A 17,706-nucleotide genomic window follows, 5' to 3' on the forward strand; every position below is an offset into this window, starting at 1 on the left:
CATAATGAAGCTGAAGTCAAAAGGTTATCTTACTTGACATAGATTTGTTGCAGTTTGACATAATGGTTTTGAATGTTGGTCTTGGGTCTGTCAGAGTGTCAGAAGGTTTTGAATGTTGGTCATGGGTCTGTCAGAGTGTCAGTAGGTTTTGAATCTTGGTTTTGGGTCTGTCAGAGTGTCAGTAGGTTTTGAATCTTGGTTTTGGGTCTGTCAGAGTGTTAGTAGGTTTTGAATCTTGGTTTTGGGTCTGTCAGAGTGTCAGAAGGTTTTGAATGTTGGTCATGGGTCTGTCAGAGTGTCAGTAGGTTTTGAATCTTGGTTTTGGGTCTGTCAGAGTGTCAGAAGGTTTTGAATGTTGGTCATGGGTCTGTTAGAGTGTCAGTAGGTTTTGAATGTTGGTCATGCGTCTGTTAGAGTGTCAGTAGGTTTTGAATGTTGGTCATGGGTTTGTTAGAGTGTCAGTAGGTTTTGAATGTTGGTCATGGGTCTGTCAGATTGTCAGTAGGTTTTGAATGTTGGTCATGGGTCTGTCAGAGTGTCAGTAGGTTTTGAATGTTGGTCATGGGTCTGTCAGATTGTCAGTAACCATCTGGGTCGCTGTAGGTCAGTGACTTACAGCCTCCCTCATGAGATGACACCGAGAAGATAGACACTATATGGCCAGGTGGGGGATTTCAACAGGAATGAGTTTAACCAACTCAACTCAGACTGAACTTTGACTTTTTAAATGTATTTCTTACCTATCATGGATATTAAGTCTCACTTAAGGGGCCTAGTATTTGAAATAGGAATAATATATTGTATTAATAGGAAGACCTGTGAATATCCATTGTTCGTGATCCAAAGCAATGTTAAAGTCAAATCAAACGTTATTTGTATAGCACATTTCATCCAATCAGTAGGAAATAGGCCAATATTAGTGACAATGTTTATCGGTGCTCTTTTTGTATTATGGAACAGAAACATTTTGGTGAGGTGGGTTTTATGATATAATTAGCTGAGAAGTTCCTCGCTTTTTCACCCCATTGTTTAAAGATGTTTGAGTAAATGCTCAGTTTAAATGACAATGTAAGGTTTCAACCTTTAGTGCCTTTTTATGTGACTCATGGTGGTGGAAAGAGCAAAGAAGATTTTAGAAGAAATATTGCACATAAATGAGTTTAGACAGTATGACATCAGAGAGTAATTAAACTGCTTTGCGTTGGAATTCCGTTTCCAATTCCTGAGTTCAGGTTTGTCAAGATATTTTGAGCACCTGCAGGTTTCTGTGTGTGAAATATTTTCACTGGACGGGGTTCAAACTTTGAGGGGGGGAAAAAACTGCGGCAGCATTACGCAATTCTTCCCTCTTGGAAAAAAAGTGGGATTTAAACAAGTCTCTTACAAGATATCCAGCAGAATAGTTGGAGTTTAAGGGAAGTCAAGTTTTCTTCTCTCAATAGAAATTCTCTCGGACATCTTACATTGGAAAGCAAGACCTGCAACACGAGATTTGCGTCACTATGGTACTGAATAGCGGATCTAAGAGTAACGGTTTGCACAGTCTCATGATTTACAATAGAATACACAATTCTAGTGCACATTTTTACTTTTCCAAACTTGTTCATGTTTACTTATTTCAGTCGGGGAAAAGCCTGTGCGCATTTCTCCCTGGCTAGAATTCAAAGGAAGATCAGAGGATGAAAGTGAAACGTCTCCCTCTTTTATTGGGATGTTGGACTCTGTTGTACCTAGACTTCTTAATCCCGGCGTCACTGAGCCACACATGGACGTCCCAGAGCCGAGGCGAGGAGGAGCGCACAGGTGACGGAGCCCAGCCGAGGACGGGCTCGAATGCGCGGCTGCCTGGAGGGAACCAGCACGGCACGGCCGGGTGGAAAGCTCCAAGCGCTGCGAGGATCACACGCATTCGGACGGGACCCCCACTGATAAAGGGTGAGGCAGGGGGCACGACGAAAGCTGGGACATCAGTGTCATCACCGCGCGGCGTGACGGCCAGCCGTGTCCGTGGAGCGATCATCAGTCTAGGGCGCAAGGAGGCTGCGCGCTCGTGGGTACCCGCGGACCATCCGAGCAGAGCGGTCTCTGCGCCCGGGCCAGTGGCGTTAAGCGTGAACACAGGTAAAGGCACGCCCGGTAAAGGCACGCTCGGACAGAATAAAGGAAAACCTGTTGTCGGTAGGGTCGCAACATCAGCACAGCGAACTGGACAGATTAATAAGCCCGTTGCAACGCAGAAGCACGTCGCTCCCTCGGCGCAAAGGAGTGCCAAAGCAGCCGGCAAATTGCACGATAGAGACTCTCCGTCTCCGAAGCACCCGCTGGTCACCCCACACGACTACATGCTGTCACTGTACTGGTCTCTGTCCACGGGGGAGATGAACACCAGCGCGCTGCAGGAGGCGGGCATGGCCAACACTATCACCAGCTTTGTGGATAAGGGACAAGGTAACTATATTCTGATGCCATCTAACTTTAAATGTCCATTGCATGAAAAAAATGTACTACAATTAATGCATATAATAGAATTTAATGGGATTATTGATGTCCATAATAAATAGGCTATGCCTGAATTCAACGTTTGGATTCATCTAATAATAGACTGTCCACCTTTGTAAAGGAAAAATAGGCTCAATGGAAGAATTTATTCTTATGAATATTATGACAAAAATTCATGTTTTTTGTGTGATTCAGAATCAAACAGAGGTCAGTCTCACACCGCTGACACAGAGCGTTCATGCTCCTCCTATCATAAACATCAATATTATAGAATATGAAAAATAAAGTCATTCATAATGAAGCCGAAAGGTCAAAAGGTTATTTTGCTTTGATTTGTTGCAGTTTGACATAATGGTTTTGAATGTTGGTCTTGGGTCTGTCAGAGTGTTAGTGGGTTTTGAATCTTGGTTGTGAGTCCGTCAGAGTGTTAGTAGGTTTTGAATGTTGGTCGTGGGTCTCTCAGAGTGTTAGTAGGTTTTGAATGTTGGTCTTGGGTCTGTCAGAGTGTTACTTGGTTGTGAGTCTGTCAGTGTCAGTAGGTTTTGAATGTTGGTCGTGGGTCTGTCAGAGTGTCAGTAGCCATCTGGGTAACTGTTGCTTCAGTGATCTACAGCCTCCAATGTGTAAATAAATAGACCATATGGGCTACAAGGAGGGTGGCCTCTATGTAATGTTATCTTTACTGTGTAAAACTGTTTAAAATTATGTTTAAACAATGTTGGTTTAATATTTCTAGCTCTTAAAGGTTTACATTTCAAGCACTTAATGTACTTTTAATTCACACTTTATTTGTATAACGTGTCCTCAGCAAATTGTTGGTGACCTCTCCACTTGTTCAGCTGGAGAGGTGGAACTGATGCCGTGCCAGACGTCACCTCCCCCCCTCTCTCTTCTGTTTCTTCCTTTCTCCCTCCTCTTCATCTTCTCCTCCTCCTTATTCTTCATCTACTACTACTACTACTACTACTACTACTACTACTACTACTACTACTACTACTACTACTACTACTACTACTACTACTACTACTACTACTACTACTACTACTACTACTACTACTACTACTACTACTACTACTACTACTACTACTACTACTACTACTACTACTACTACTACTACTACTACTACTACTACTACTACTACTACTACTACTACTACTACTACTACTACTACTACTACTACTACTACTACTACTACTACTACTACTACTACTACTACTACTACTACTACTACTACTACTACTACTACTACTACTACTACTACTACTACTACTACTACTACTACTACTACTACTACTACTACTACTACTACTACTACTACTACTACTACTACTACTACTACTACTGTCATTCCTGTATCCGAACCTGTACATGCCTCTATTGACTATATGCATATCAAATTCTAAGATGTATTTATCATAGCGATTATACATAAGGAAGACATTTGTTACATTATAACCTGTAATTATCATAGCGATGATACAAAAGGATGAATGCATTGGTGGCAGAGGGCATATAATCAAGACTCGACTGAACATTACAGGTTCAAATCTGCTCTAAACACTGCTCAACCATAACCACTCAAATGGAATACCTAATACTGCCTAAGCACCATGTGAGTCATTGCTAACATAGTGTTTTCTCTGTGTTTTTTTTATTTATCTAGACGTCTTCTATTTTGATGAAATAGGACATGTAGTATAAGGACGTCTTGCAGTGATACCGTGTTGCAGCCGTGGGCTACAAACATTTTTCTTCCATTTCATGAGATCTGTTTATCTCTGGTTAGGCTCCCAACCCACAAGCCGCTCCACACAGGCATAGCCAATTCTCCACCCTTTCTCAATAAGTGATGTGTTTTTCAGGTGGTTTTTGGTCCAGTCTTACCAGATGCCATATGACGTGGTGGTAGGTCCACTGGTAAACAGCTGCAGCTTCATAATAATGCTCTGTTTACAGTTCACTGTGGTCTGCAGTCTGAAAATGTCTGGTTTTAATGTACTTTTTGAATCCATACTGCGCCCGGGTGGAAATACTGGCTTTCATTTGGACACGGGATTGCTTTCCTTCAACGAAAACAAAGAAAAACATTACACATAACTCTTTCCTCCTGTGCATTACCTGAGAGGCCACATTAACACATAAGGAAACATCTCAATATTATTGTTATTCTTGCCCTTGACTGTCACCCTCTCTTTCACCAGATGATCGCCTGCCCCAGCTGAGGAGACAGAAGTATTACTTCAACATTAGCTCCCTGGAAAAGGAGGGTTTACTTGGGGCGGAGCTGCGTATTCTCAGGAAAAGACTAGCGGACCCCCGCAGAGCACTTCTTTCCACTGGCGGCGTATTGTGCCTGAAGCTCTTCACCTGCACAGCAGGTAAGCAGAAAGCTACGCTGCTGCAGACTCGCACCGTCGAGGACCACAGCATGTCCAAGTGGGAAGTGTTTGACATTTGGAAACTGTTCAAGAATTTCAAGAACACGGCGGCCCAGCTCTGCTTCGAGCTGGAGGCCTCGGAGCGCGGCCGCCTGGTGGACCTGAGAAGTCTGGGCTTCAGTCGCCAGGGCAGGCAGACCAAAGAGAAGGCCTTCTTCCTCGTGTTCGGGCGCACCAAGAAACGCGACCTGTTCTACAACGAGATCAAAGCCCGGTCGGGCCACGACAACAAGACTGTCTACGAGTACCTGTTCACCCAGCGCCGCATGCGCAGGGCACCGGCCGCCTCGCCCCGGGTCGGGGGCAAGAAACCCGTTAACAAGAACAACCCCAAGCCTCGCTGCCAAAGGAAGCAGCTGCACGTCAACTTCAAGGAGATGGGTTGGGACGACTGGATCATCGCGCCGCTGGAGTACGAGGCATACCACTGCGACGGGGTGTGCGACTTCCCCATCCGCTCCCATCTGGAGCCCACCAACCACGCCATCATCCAGACACTCATGAACTCCATGGACCCGGACTCCACCCCGCCTACCTGCTGCGTGCCCACGCGCCTCAGTCCGATCAGCATCCTCTACATTGACTCTGCGAACAACGTTGTCTACAAACAGTACGAGGACATGGTGGTGGAGTCATGTGGATGCAGGTAGCGACGGAGAAAGACTCATCTGGAGATGCTGGTTTAGTTCAATCCTCATTCATCCCAAATTCAACATGTGGTGGATGTTTTGTTTTTTGAAGTTGCAGATACTTTGATATTCTACTTGTCTTTAGGGCCAACGAAGAGGAAGCAAAACAGAAAGCAAAAACTTGAAAGTAGATTATATCAAATAATAAGTGTACATCCACTAATATTATGTTTGAGAAATTGGAGTCTGCTGAGACTTTAGAACTAAAGTAATCTATTGCCCAACATATGGCAGTTTACTTCCAAAACATAAAAATGTATGTAAAATGTTAGCAAAAAAAATGTATGCATTTCACTTTGTATTGAACATCATTAGTCCAGGATCAAGGAAAGAATCTCTTGTACCGTCCTTCATTTGATGTGTCATATTGTAAAGGTTTAGGCAACTATGTTTTGCAAACCTAAATTAAAGTACTTTAAGGGGCGGTTTCCCAGATACAGATCAAGCCTAGTCTTAGATTTAAATCACACTTTCAATGGGGATTATCCAGTTATAGTCTAGGACTATCCTTAATCAAAGGATCCCTAATCAATTGAAAGTTATTTTTAGTTTAGGACTATGCTTAATCAAGGTCTTACTGGAGCCTGCCTCGAGGGTGGGGATTGCACTCTTAGGACAAATCCATTGGTTCCCTTGCAAGCTCAATCAAGCACAAATGATTTCAAATACTACTTGAACCCAGGTCTGCAATGTTTTTGAGCTGCTGTTCCATGTTGTCACCAGTAGGATATCACCTGTCATTCTGCCCCCGTGTATAGCACTTCAACCAATGAGATGAGAACTGTGTGGAGGCATGTCAGAATGTCTTGTTTCTCTTGGAACGTTGTGATGTAACCATTTCCTTTAATCAAAGCAAGCACATGCCAATGGTATTGCCATCTCAGACTCAGCTGTTGGGGGTTGGAAGAGGGCTGACTTGGTAGAGGAGCAACTTAGAAATCCCCTCAGAGAAGAAAACATTTGGGGCAAATTGCTACCGATTGATTCCTCCACTGAATAGTTTGTATGCGTATAGTGCATTGAAACAAACCTTTTCAAATATTGTTGATACAGTTCAATATTATTTTTAAGCTGTTAACTTCAAATACATGTTCTTTATGTTTATTCTGGCTTTGAATTAAATGAACCTATGTTTTTAAGGAAATATCATGATTTTTATTGCATATTGTGCTTGCTGTTGACAACTTACCCTTTGTGAATGAAGAATGAATATATTTCTCTACAGTTGCAACATTAAGAGTTTGCATCAACAAACCAAACCAAAACAAGACAATCTAACTAATCATGGTGAAGAAACATTGAGTTTGGTCATGGAATGCAGCTGTTTTTAGAATCAATTAAGTAATGAAATAATTCAGTAATTGATTTGCAATTGTTGTTGGTAGTTTGTTGTTCTTACACAAGTGGTGCTTCTATTTCCACATGGGTAGTAACAAAAACCTCTAAACTAAGCAAACTAAATCACTACGAGAAAAAATGCTGACATAATTTCAGCCTTATATAACTATAAACAGGTATCAGTGTCATCATCATACATCCATAAATATAATGTGAACGACATCAAACATCTCCAAACAATTTGTAAAAGTTGAAAAGGATTTAGTGATTCACACAAACCTGAAAGATAAAAAGTATGAACAATTGACTTTGTCGTTTGAACTCCTTTGAGGAACGGGTTTAGATACTCAGTAAACAGTGCAATGACTTTAGATAATACAGTATAGGCCTTAAGTACATTCCCCAATAGTCCAACCTCTAATCTGATTACGCTCTCTGAACTTTGTAGCGTTTCTTCCTGACTGTAGAAATGTGTGCTAAAGCAGAAACATGCATTGTTTACAGGATTAGGTTACGTTGTCACTGTTCGTGGCCTGGGATTGTGGCAAAGTGTCAAACTGAATCCAAATGTACAGGATCAAGCCCTATTGAAGAAAGGGTATTGTATTTCCAGAGATAACCAGAAACATATGCACCATCTTATTCAACGATTTTACAGAGTAACTTAATTGAAGGGAACTTTAATGGTAGGCCCCATTACACTGTTAAACAATGATATTTTGGGAACCCTTACAAAAGTGTGTCTGTATGTTAGCACCAACTAGCAGGACAACCCCAGAAGGCCAATTCCTCCAAGGGGTTATGTTTATAAACCTTTGTGGCTTTGTCCAGAGTTAGTGTTCCTTGTCCTAAAACGTCTTTGCTGCAGCTTTGCATTTTTGTTGGTTTTCCTATCAGATCTGGCTTGGCTCTCCTGACCAATGTTTAACATTTAGAAAATGCGGTCTTGAATTTCCTTGACAGATGTTGGAGGAATTTTATCATGTTGCTGGCCAATAGCTGCAAAAGAAAAACAGACCCGTTATATCTGGCATGGAGTATGACACCTACGTTCTCAGCTGTATCTCCGATTCATGGCTCAAGGCTCTTAAGTGGCACCCTAGATGTACAAGTTCATAAACACACAGACTATGTTACTGAATAAATGTCCCGAGCTGGAGGGGCATATTTTGGTGAGTTTGTGATCTTTGTTCTGGACCCCCTGTTTGGAACCTGCACTGCGGTGCTCCATTCATTCATCCTGAGTTGCACAACTCTCTCTCTCCTGGTGGAATCAGCAAGGGGATGCATTGTTCTGAGAACAATCATCGTTAACAGGTGGGGACGCAGACAGATGAACAGATTAGTGATCACGGACGGATCCAATGTCTGGGGACGTACAGATTTTGTTCACACATGCCCTCTTCTCCACCAAACACGCATACATTATTAAAACTACACCCCTTAATTTTTTCCCACTAGAGGAGCTTGTGAATAAAAAAAGGTTCTCAAAATGTAACCCGATTGGACAGAGGCATCCACGTCCACAAGCGAAATCTTAGGGATTTAGGTCATTTGTTTTCATTTCAAAAGCTTTATATGGGTTTTGTGGTTTTTTGAAGTATGAAGTTGACTCATATGATATTATGATGAGTATGTAATTTGAGGGTAAACAATTAGCAACCAAGCTTCCAGACTTTACTTTTAAACGTTGCCATGCTATTTTCTTGCGAGGGTTACACTTACCGTGTGTACAGTAACTACCAGATTGGAAGAGTCTCTGATTTAAGTAACACTTTCACCGAATTTGACATAACCTGCTTTCATTAAGTTACCAGAGCCTATTCCTGAAGGTAAGCAGTGAAGGCATCAATGGTATGCATAGTTTCTGGTCTCCAGTTACTGAATCTGGCCAACAGCTTCTTGCATCAAGGCATTCCGAGTGAGACAGCTAATTTGTCTGTTTCCTTCTATTTGCATTCTCTATGCGACAACAGACTGATACGGGCGCTTTGACACGGCCAGACATATTAATGGAGATGTTTCAGCTTTTTGTAATAAATCTGGGCTTCCCATCTGTGTGGAGCAAAGTGGGGGGGCGGGTGGGGGTGGATATGTAAGCTGCATTACTCTGTAGGCCCTGCCAAGTACCTGTCTCCCTCACTTTGCTTTCCTTCTCAGTCTTGGTTTTCCAATGTGGCCAACACCTGCAGAAATACACCCCCATGTTTCCAATTGTCATTGAAAATGTACTCTCATAATATTTGCCGGCCACCCTGGGGGGAGTATTTATTTGGTCATTTATATCTTTTTATTGTGTTTATTGAAGTATGCTAGTTGAGCAGTTGCTTTATGCTGAAGGGAAAGGTTGGAGCGAAGCCTGATTTTATTCAAAGTTGATTAGTTTGGAGGGAGTTTGGGCCAGAGCCTCCCTACACTGTATATACATGTAAAGGAACATGGCTGAGGAGGAGTGCAGACCTGTTTGCTCTGGCCATATGCACTACTTAAACATGGACAACACTAGAGCCTACTCTCTAGACGACTAAATAACTGAAACAATTCTAAATTAATGTGTGTGATTAACTCTTTTAAAAGCAGATATGATATAATTCTTAAGAATTTAAGGATATGTTGAACTGTGAAAGTTTGGATATTGAAATGTCTGACTCATTAGCCTCTTCTACAGTGAGAGCCATTGTCTGCTCCAAAGCGTAGTATGGTAATTAAGCAATATCACACGAGAGGGAGTGTGTTATACTGAATATCAGCACGGCTGTGATTCGGTCGTAGGTACGAGGCCGCAGGCACGACCTCGAGTGTGATATTGCTTTTATACAACAGTTCTACAGCGCAATGTATTAGTTAATGGTAATAAGCGACAACAGATTATGATTTGTTTGTTTATTTAATTATAAAAAGAAACAAAAAATAGTTCCGCAACTGAACTTCAAATGGACTGTTGCCTAGTAACCTGAACACAAACATGTAGTCTAATTAACGATCATTTAGTAGAACATCTGTGCGGCGGAGTGATACATATACGGTAGTTAAAAGTCCCAGTGCTGTTATACTGTATATCAGCACTCATGGAATGCCTCTTGTCCAATCAAATTACTTGGTCGGAACTAACTGTTGTATAATCTGGAATAGTTAGGTTTGGGTTATGACCTGCACTGAAGGGCACTTTAGTTTTTCTGAAGAGGAAACTGCACCCTTGATAAAGAAGCAGGCGGCATCATTTATTTAGACATAGCTCTATGGTAGAGGACTGTACACAAGAAAAAGTTACTTAAACTAAAGTTAAAGTTAGAAGAAATAACTAATTAGGAGGCAACTCTACCTCCAATCTGTGCTAATTAATGTCAGCTGGGTTAGAATATATTGATGGGCTATACAGTAGAAGGTTTTTTTTGGTTACCAAGGTGCCACACAACAAACATCTAATGATGGAGCTGTCTCAAGACCTTCGCAACCAGATTGTTGCAAAACATGAAAATGGAATTGGCTACAGACGTATTTCACAACTTCTGAATCTTCCAGTAAGCACCATTGGGGGCATATTATTATTATTATAAGTGGAAGCAACATCACTCCACCATCAACCGGTCACGCACAGGAGCTCCTCGCAAGATTTCTGATCAGGGAGTCAGAAGGATACTTAGAAGAGTAGCCAAAGAGCCAAGGACCACTAGGAAAGAGCTCCAGAAAGACTTGGAGGCAGCAGGTACAACTTTGACAGAAAGGGCAGTAGGTAATGCACTCCAACGCCATGGCCTCTGTGCACGCTCAGCCCGCAAGACTCCACTACTGAAAAAAAGACATGTTGAATCTCGTTTAAGGTTTGCCAAACAACATTTGGACAAGCCAGTGAACTACTGGGAGCATATACTCTGGTCAGATGAGACCAACATTTAACTTTTTGGCTGTCACACAAGACACCATGTTTGGAGGAGAAATGGCACTGCAAATCACCCGAATAGCAGAAAGAAAATCAACTTGTTGGAATGGCCCAGTCAATCACCTGACTTAAACCCAATTGAACATTTGTGGAAGCATCTGAAGATCCAGATTCACAAGTGGGCCCCCGCAATCTTCAAGATTTAAAGATAATCTGTGTAGAGGAATGGGCCAAAATCACACCTGAATATTGCGGACGATTAGTTACTTCATACAGAAAGCGCCTTGAAGCTGTCATTACAAATAAAGGCTTCTCCAATACTTTTTTCCTGTTTCATTCCACTTCATTCCACATACCTTTATTTACATAATAGCTTTTTTGTCTGGATTGTTCTCTGGTAGAGGACTCTGGTAGAGGACGACTCTATGGTAGAGGACTGTAGTAGACATGGCTCTCTTATGGCAGAGGGGGGGATCAGTTCTTTATTTTCAACAGGGTTAAAGTGACTTCCTCTGGGAATTACTGCCTCAGTATCAACGACGGAATGAACTTCAGTGGAGCTCATACTGGGATTTAAATAGAATACAGCCATGTTTTGTAAACTTTTATTGCATTTGGCAAAGAAACTTAAGCCTAGTGTTGCCATTTTCAACAATGCTTGCCCATTAGTAGTTGAATCACTGCCTTAAGATCTTGTACACAATGATGTCATTTCCTTCCTAATTTCAGTTCAGCAGTTTGAAATATTGATGAGCATTTGTCATTTAAGCAATATCACACGAGAGGGAGTGCTGTTATACTGAATACACGCCTGTCTGCTCGACCCCTGCCTGTGTGACTATTTGCCTGCCTGCTTGACCCCTGCCTGTGTGACTACTATCCTGCCTGCTTGACCCCTGCCTGTCTGACTACCCGCCTGCCTGCTCGACCCCTGCCTGTGTGACTACCGCCTGCCTGCTTGACCCCTGTCTGTCTGACTACCGCCTGTCTGCTTGACCCCTGCCTGTTTGACTACCGCCTGCCTGCTTGACCCCTGCCTGTTTGACTACCGCCTGCCTGCTTGACCCCTGCCTGTGTGACTACCCGCCTGCCTGCTTGACCCCTGCCTGTGTGACTACCCGCCTGTCTGCTCGACCCCTGCCTGTCTGACTGTCTGCCTGCCTGCTCGACCCCTGCCTGTGTGACTACCCGCCTGTCTGCTCGACCCTTGCCTGTCTGACTGTCTGCCTGCCTGCTCGACCCCTGCCTGTCTGACTGTCTGCCTGTCTGCTTGACCCCTGCCTGTTTGACTGTCTGCCTGCCTGCTCGACCCCTGCCAGTCTGACTACCTGCTTAACCCTTACCTGCCTGTCCCATGTCTGCACTTGGGTTCAGCCTCCGATTTGTGACACTAACAATATTTTGATCATTGATGGATCCTCGTATTTTCGCGTATTTGAGTCCTGCTAGCAACAATTCTGACACTTCAGTAATTAAAACAGTAAAAAAGTAATCAGAATGATACATGGTAGGATTCATACCTTAACCTTAATACAGAGAGAAGAAAAATAGTGCACATCAAAAACTTAACTTTCATAGCTTTTTTGTGGAAAATCCAATAGTGAGAGATTTGCATGAGTTTTGATAGACAAGAGGAGAACGTAACTGAGCATGTGCAGAATGAGTGTCATCACTTTAGCACGTTTTTCAATACAGAAAAGCAGGGTGTTATTGTACATCTCTCCTTATTAGACTGTTGTTTAAAGCAATGCTAGAATTTGGCTTGAGCTATTGACTGAAAATAGTGAAATAAGGGAACGATTTTACATACTGTCTCCAGAAATTACCATAATGCATCATTAATTCATATGATTTATTCCATAGCACCAGACTGTTATTAACTCAGTCATTTCAATGTAAGTACATTCAAATACTCCGTATTTTAATCTGGAACGGATTATATGTTATATGCAAGTGACATTCGACAGAAAACAACTTTTGTTGACTCCAGGAAAGGACACTCAATTATTGATACTGATTGGATCAGTGGATAATCATTATTCAGGTTGCTTGAAAACATTGGAGTTGAAAGAAATTATAATTATATGGAGGCTCAGGATGTCAATGTTGAGTGGGCTTCCACAAACCATAGCCTCCCCCCACTCCCGCTCTGCATCTGTTCAAATACCTGTAATCCTTTTCTGTGGTGAGAGCAAGCCATTCCCACAGAGGTATGTCCAGCACTTACAAAAACACGTCCTTAGCTTGTCCTGTTATGGTTGGCCATCACAACCCAGGCTAGCCACACACACACACACACACACACACACACACACACACACACACACACGTCCTGCACCTGCCTAGTCATGTTCCCAATAAAATCCTGGTAATGTGTAAATGGGGCAGAGGTAAAATGCAAGTATGCTTATTTGCATTGAATTCCACTCTGTCTTGTGGATAGTTATGGCCTAAATGGGAATTAGTGATGGTAACTTATTCCCTCGTTATTACCATGTAATGTGTGTAATAGGTTATTACCATATTACCCATTGATGGATGCCTGACAACGCCACCCTCACATGTAGGAATAAGGGATTCCCCCAAACAGATATAGGTCCAGAGTAAATAAGACCAGAGGCTGAAATATTGTTTTTATTTGGCACAGTATCTACTGTTAACACAGGAAGGGAACAGTAATGTTAAATAAATAAAAGAAAATATTAAATAGGTCTTAATCGGGGGCACAGAGGAAAACTAGGACAAGCAAAACAGGGGTGAAGGGATCCAAGGCCAAACTACTAGGCTTACTAGGGGCATGCAACCAACACCGAAAACAATCAAGAATAAGAAGAAAACAAATCAAACTTAGGATGTATCAAATCAAAACCACAATAACACTTCATGTTAACAAAACACAGCACAGAGGCCAATAAGCCTGCCTCACCCTGTCGTGCCTTGTCCAAATGATGATGCTTGCCAGGCCCTTAATACTAACAAAGTTAACTAAAGATAATAATGCTGCACAAATAAAAAACGCAGAAGAAACAGTGGCAAATGAATGAGTTGCTCCTTTCCTGTTGTAGAATATACAAATAAAGTTTAGCCTAAATATCAACAGATTTATGTAATTAATAATAAAGTAAGGTGTCTGTCCAACAAACACTCAAACAGGACTTGGTACAAAATGAAAGGCCCAAGCTTCCTGTAGTGGAATACATTATATACATTATTTTATTATTATAAAATAGCAATAGAGGGGTCATCGAGACATAGTTCTACATAGTAATTGAACATGATCCCCATAGTGATCCACAACGCCCCCCACCCTGGACTCCTTCAAACTAGCCCTCAAAACACATCTGTTCTCCAAGGCCTTTGGCCCCTAGTCATTGTTTCAGTTTTTGCTTTGTTTGTTTTCTGTTTTGTCTGTCCGTTTCATCCCTTTGTAAAGCGTCCTTGGGTTTTTGAAAGGCTCTATATAAATTAAAGTTATTATTATTATTATTAATATTATTATTATGAAAACATCTTCTGCTACATTCCCATTGACAGGTGTTTCTGGTGAGTCAGGTGTGTTCCGTCACATAATGTGTGCTGGCATAAGATGTTTAGAATTGATTCTAGGCTTTGCATTTGCCTTTGGAGTTTGCTAAGAGGTGTCAAGTCAAGGAAGCTATCATTAGAATGAAAAATGTAATTTAAACACTATCAGCAACATAACCAAAGCCTGAGGCTTACCAAAATCAACAGTTTGGAACATCATTAAAAGAAGAGAAACGCACTGGTGAGCTCAGTAATCCCAAAGAGGCTGGTAAGCCCAAAGAAGGTTTCTACAGTGGATAACTGAACAAAACAAAACCTCAAAACAAACCACAAATTCCGATGTACCAAAGTGGTAAGGTTTGGAGAAAAAAGGATCTACTCAAGACAAAACATGCTAACATACTACATTCAATCTTCAGATTGAAATTGAACATGCATTTCATTTCCTGATGATAAGGTTTAAGGCAAAAAATACCTCAAAACAAACAACATCTGAAGATGGTGATGCAGTGCAGGCCTGGCAGAGCATCAGCAGGGAAGATACCCAGCATCTGGTGGGGTCAATGGGTCACAGACCTCAGGTAGTTATTGCTTGCAAAGGATTGTGGACCAAATACTAAATACTACTACTAAATTTGGACATAATATCAATCTGGTTGTAAAGGCCTCTAGGCACAGAGGGAGGTCGCCACAGACGTACGGTGTAACAAACACGTTTATTGCAGTCACAGCTTTAGCAACGCCACCGGCGCGACTGAGAGAGTCTCTTAAAATAATAAATGCAGCCAACCAATAAGGATAGCGTGCGGCCGTCTGGGCACGTCACTTCCGCTGCTCCCCCCTTTCGGGAATCGTTTTGCTGTCCGACTCTCCGCACCACACCCCCTTTCAGGATCTGTTCACTCCTCTGCACAGCTCTCCCTCTCTCTCTCTCTCTCTCTCTGTCTCTGTCTGGTCTCTCTCTCTCTCTCTCTCTCTCTGTCTCTGTCTCTGTCTGGTCTCTCTCTCTCTCTCCCTCTCTCTGTCTCTGTCTCTGTCTCTCTCTCTCTCTGTCTGGTCTCTCTCTCTCTCTCTCTCTGTCTGGTCTCTCTCTCTCTCTCTCTCTGTCTGGTCTCTCTGTCTCTGTCTCTCTCTCTCTCTCTCTCTGTCTGGTCTCTCTCTCTCTCTCTCTCTTTCTCTCTCTCTCTGTGTCTGGTCTCTCTGTCTGAAATGCTTCACTGTCCCATCACTTACGCATGTCCAAATGTCATGTCCAAAAACATAAAACCATGTTTCACAGATGAGGTGGTATGTTGTACATTTTGGGCAGATCCTTTTTTCTCCAAACTTTCCACTTGCAATCATTCTGGTACATGATCATCTTTTGTCCACAAAATCTTTTTCCAGACGTATGCAGGCCTTTTAGGTACTTTTCAGCTTTTTGAAGGTAACTAGTGGTTTCCACCTGCAGTAGTTCGGTTGGTTTTCTTAATAATGGGGTGCATTCTTCAGTCATCTGCTTTTTACATTTATTTTGAATGATGTTCCAAACTGTTTTGGTTGAGGTTTTGGCTGTTTCTGATTGATTGAATTATTTTTCCAGCCTCATAATGGCTTCCCTGAATTTCATTGGCATCTCTTTGGTCCTCATGTTGACAGACACCAATTGCAGACTCCCAAGAGAAATGCAAAGCCTGGAATCTATACTTGTTGTGACAGAACACACCTGACGTACCAGAAACTAGGTTATAAATGTAACCCAGGTTCTCTGAAGGAGATGAGGACCTCCTCACTATGGTACACACACTCTGTACCTATTCACTGAAGATCCCTATTAAATCACGTCTGGTACAGTGGTACAGGCCTTAATTAGCATATAATGAAAATGTTCTTCTTAAACTCTCATTACATGGGCTGTTTTTCTGATACAGATTTCACTCGAACAGCATGTTTTCTATCATTTTTACTTTGTTTAAAAGCTGTTATGTATATACAGTATACTTATTGCACCAACTGTAAACTTACTAGCTAGCTAACTGGCTGTCTTGAATTACAGATAGCGGCTATAATGTCCTAATAGAGAATCTACCTCCACCTGAATAATGCTTATTGCACTTTTATCCATGTTGAGAGTGAATGACACAGGGACAGACAATCAGGCAGCGGGGTGCACCGAAGCGCACTGACCCTGAACCCCTTCAGAGTGAATCATAAGTAGGTGGACAACGCGTGGTGCTGAAATAGCCAACATGCGTTGTGTGGTTTGAGAAAAAATAACACCAGCTCAGTAAATAATTCAAACGTAATGTTTACGTATGTGACTGCAACACATAGTATATGAACAGTAACAAAGCAAATTCAGTTTAATTTTCTGAAAAACATTGACAACAAAATTGGGCTGTGGGACCATCGGGCTGTGGGACCATTGGGCTGTGGGAACATAGACACTACCGCCCCTCTCCCTCTCTCCAGCCTGTAGCCAGGCTACATAACTGACCCCTCCCTAACTCTGTTGCTAGGCTTCAGTGCTTACCCTCCACTCCCCGTGGCTATTGCCAAGCTGGTTTACCAAGTGAGCCAGGTGAACTCCCTAAGCCAGTTAGCCAAATGACTGTGCTAGCACTGCTAAAAACCACACATTTAGCATAAAGGTGGGCAAACATTCTCCATTAAAAACATTGTGTAAATGGTGTTTACGAGTATTTACCCTGCACTACATCCCAGGTGAACAAACAGGTCACTATGTTTCTGTATGTTAAACCCTCTTGGGGGGCGGGGTGGGGGGGGGGGTGGCTTAAACCATAAGTGTCCGGAAACTTGTGTGCCAACTCATAAAACTGATATTTTTTTAGTCCTATGTAAGTTGACAGGAATCTACATAACCACAATATACCACAATATTCCATAACCACTTATTATAACAATTAAGGCCTAGTGGTAAACAAGTTGCTTGTCAAACAACTGTCTTTGTATTATCTAATACAGTAATAGTCTACAGTAAAAACACTTTTAAAACAGCCTTTAATTTTTTCAAAGGTATGTGCCTAGATTAAATTAATCATAATTTGGTTAAAATAAGTGCTGACTGTAAACTGTGATAGAATCAAAGGAATTATTGATAATCCATCAAACCATTAAATCAGTCAATTCTGGAGCTAGAGCCGTTCAGTAGATCTACAGTAAAGACAAAACCCCAAAAAACATTTTAAATGTTTTAATACAAGACAGTTGGGAACCTAAGCTGGATGGCTTGCCAAGTTTCCCTGTATAAAGCCGAGGATCACAGGCCTAAATGACTACAGACCAGTCGCCCTAACATCTGTGATCATGAAGACCTTTGAACGCCTCGTGCTGGCCC

General features: G+C 42.1%; 2 protein-coding genes across 4 annotated transcripts in view; both read left to right on the forward strand.

The window, feature by feature from the left end:
• The window catches only part of mmp24 (matrix metallopeptidase 24), a gene marked incomplete at both ends in the record, with an annotated part of 367,122 nt that overhangs the window by 197,591 nt on the left and 151,825 nt on the right, over positions 1-17,706 (forward strand). The window lies entirely within an intron of this gene.
• On the forward strand, positions 1,680-5,587 carry gdf5 (growth differentiation factor 5; the record flags this gene model as incomplete). The annotated part of the gene is made up of 2 exons (XM_080548322.1): positions 1,680-2,448; positions 4,701-5,587. The coding sequence occupies 2 exons, from the start codon at positions 1,680-1,682 to the stop codon at positions 5,585-5,587; spliced, it is 1,656 nt and encodes a 551-aa protein (XP_080404448.1).

The sequence above is a fragment of the Nansenia antarctica genome (assembly GCF_963989245.1).
Source record: "Nansenia antarctica genome assembly, chromosome: 18".
NCBI lineage: Eukaryota > Metazoa > Chordata > Actinopteri > Argentiniformes > Microstomatidae > Nansenia > Nansenia antarctica.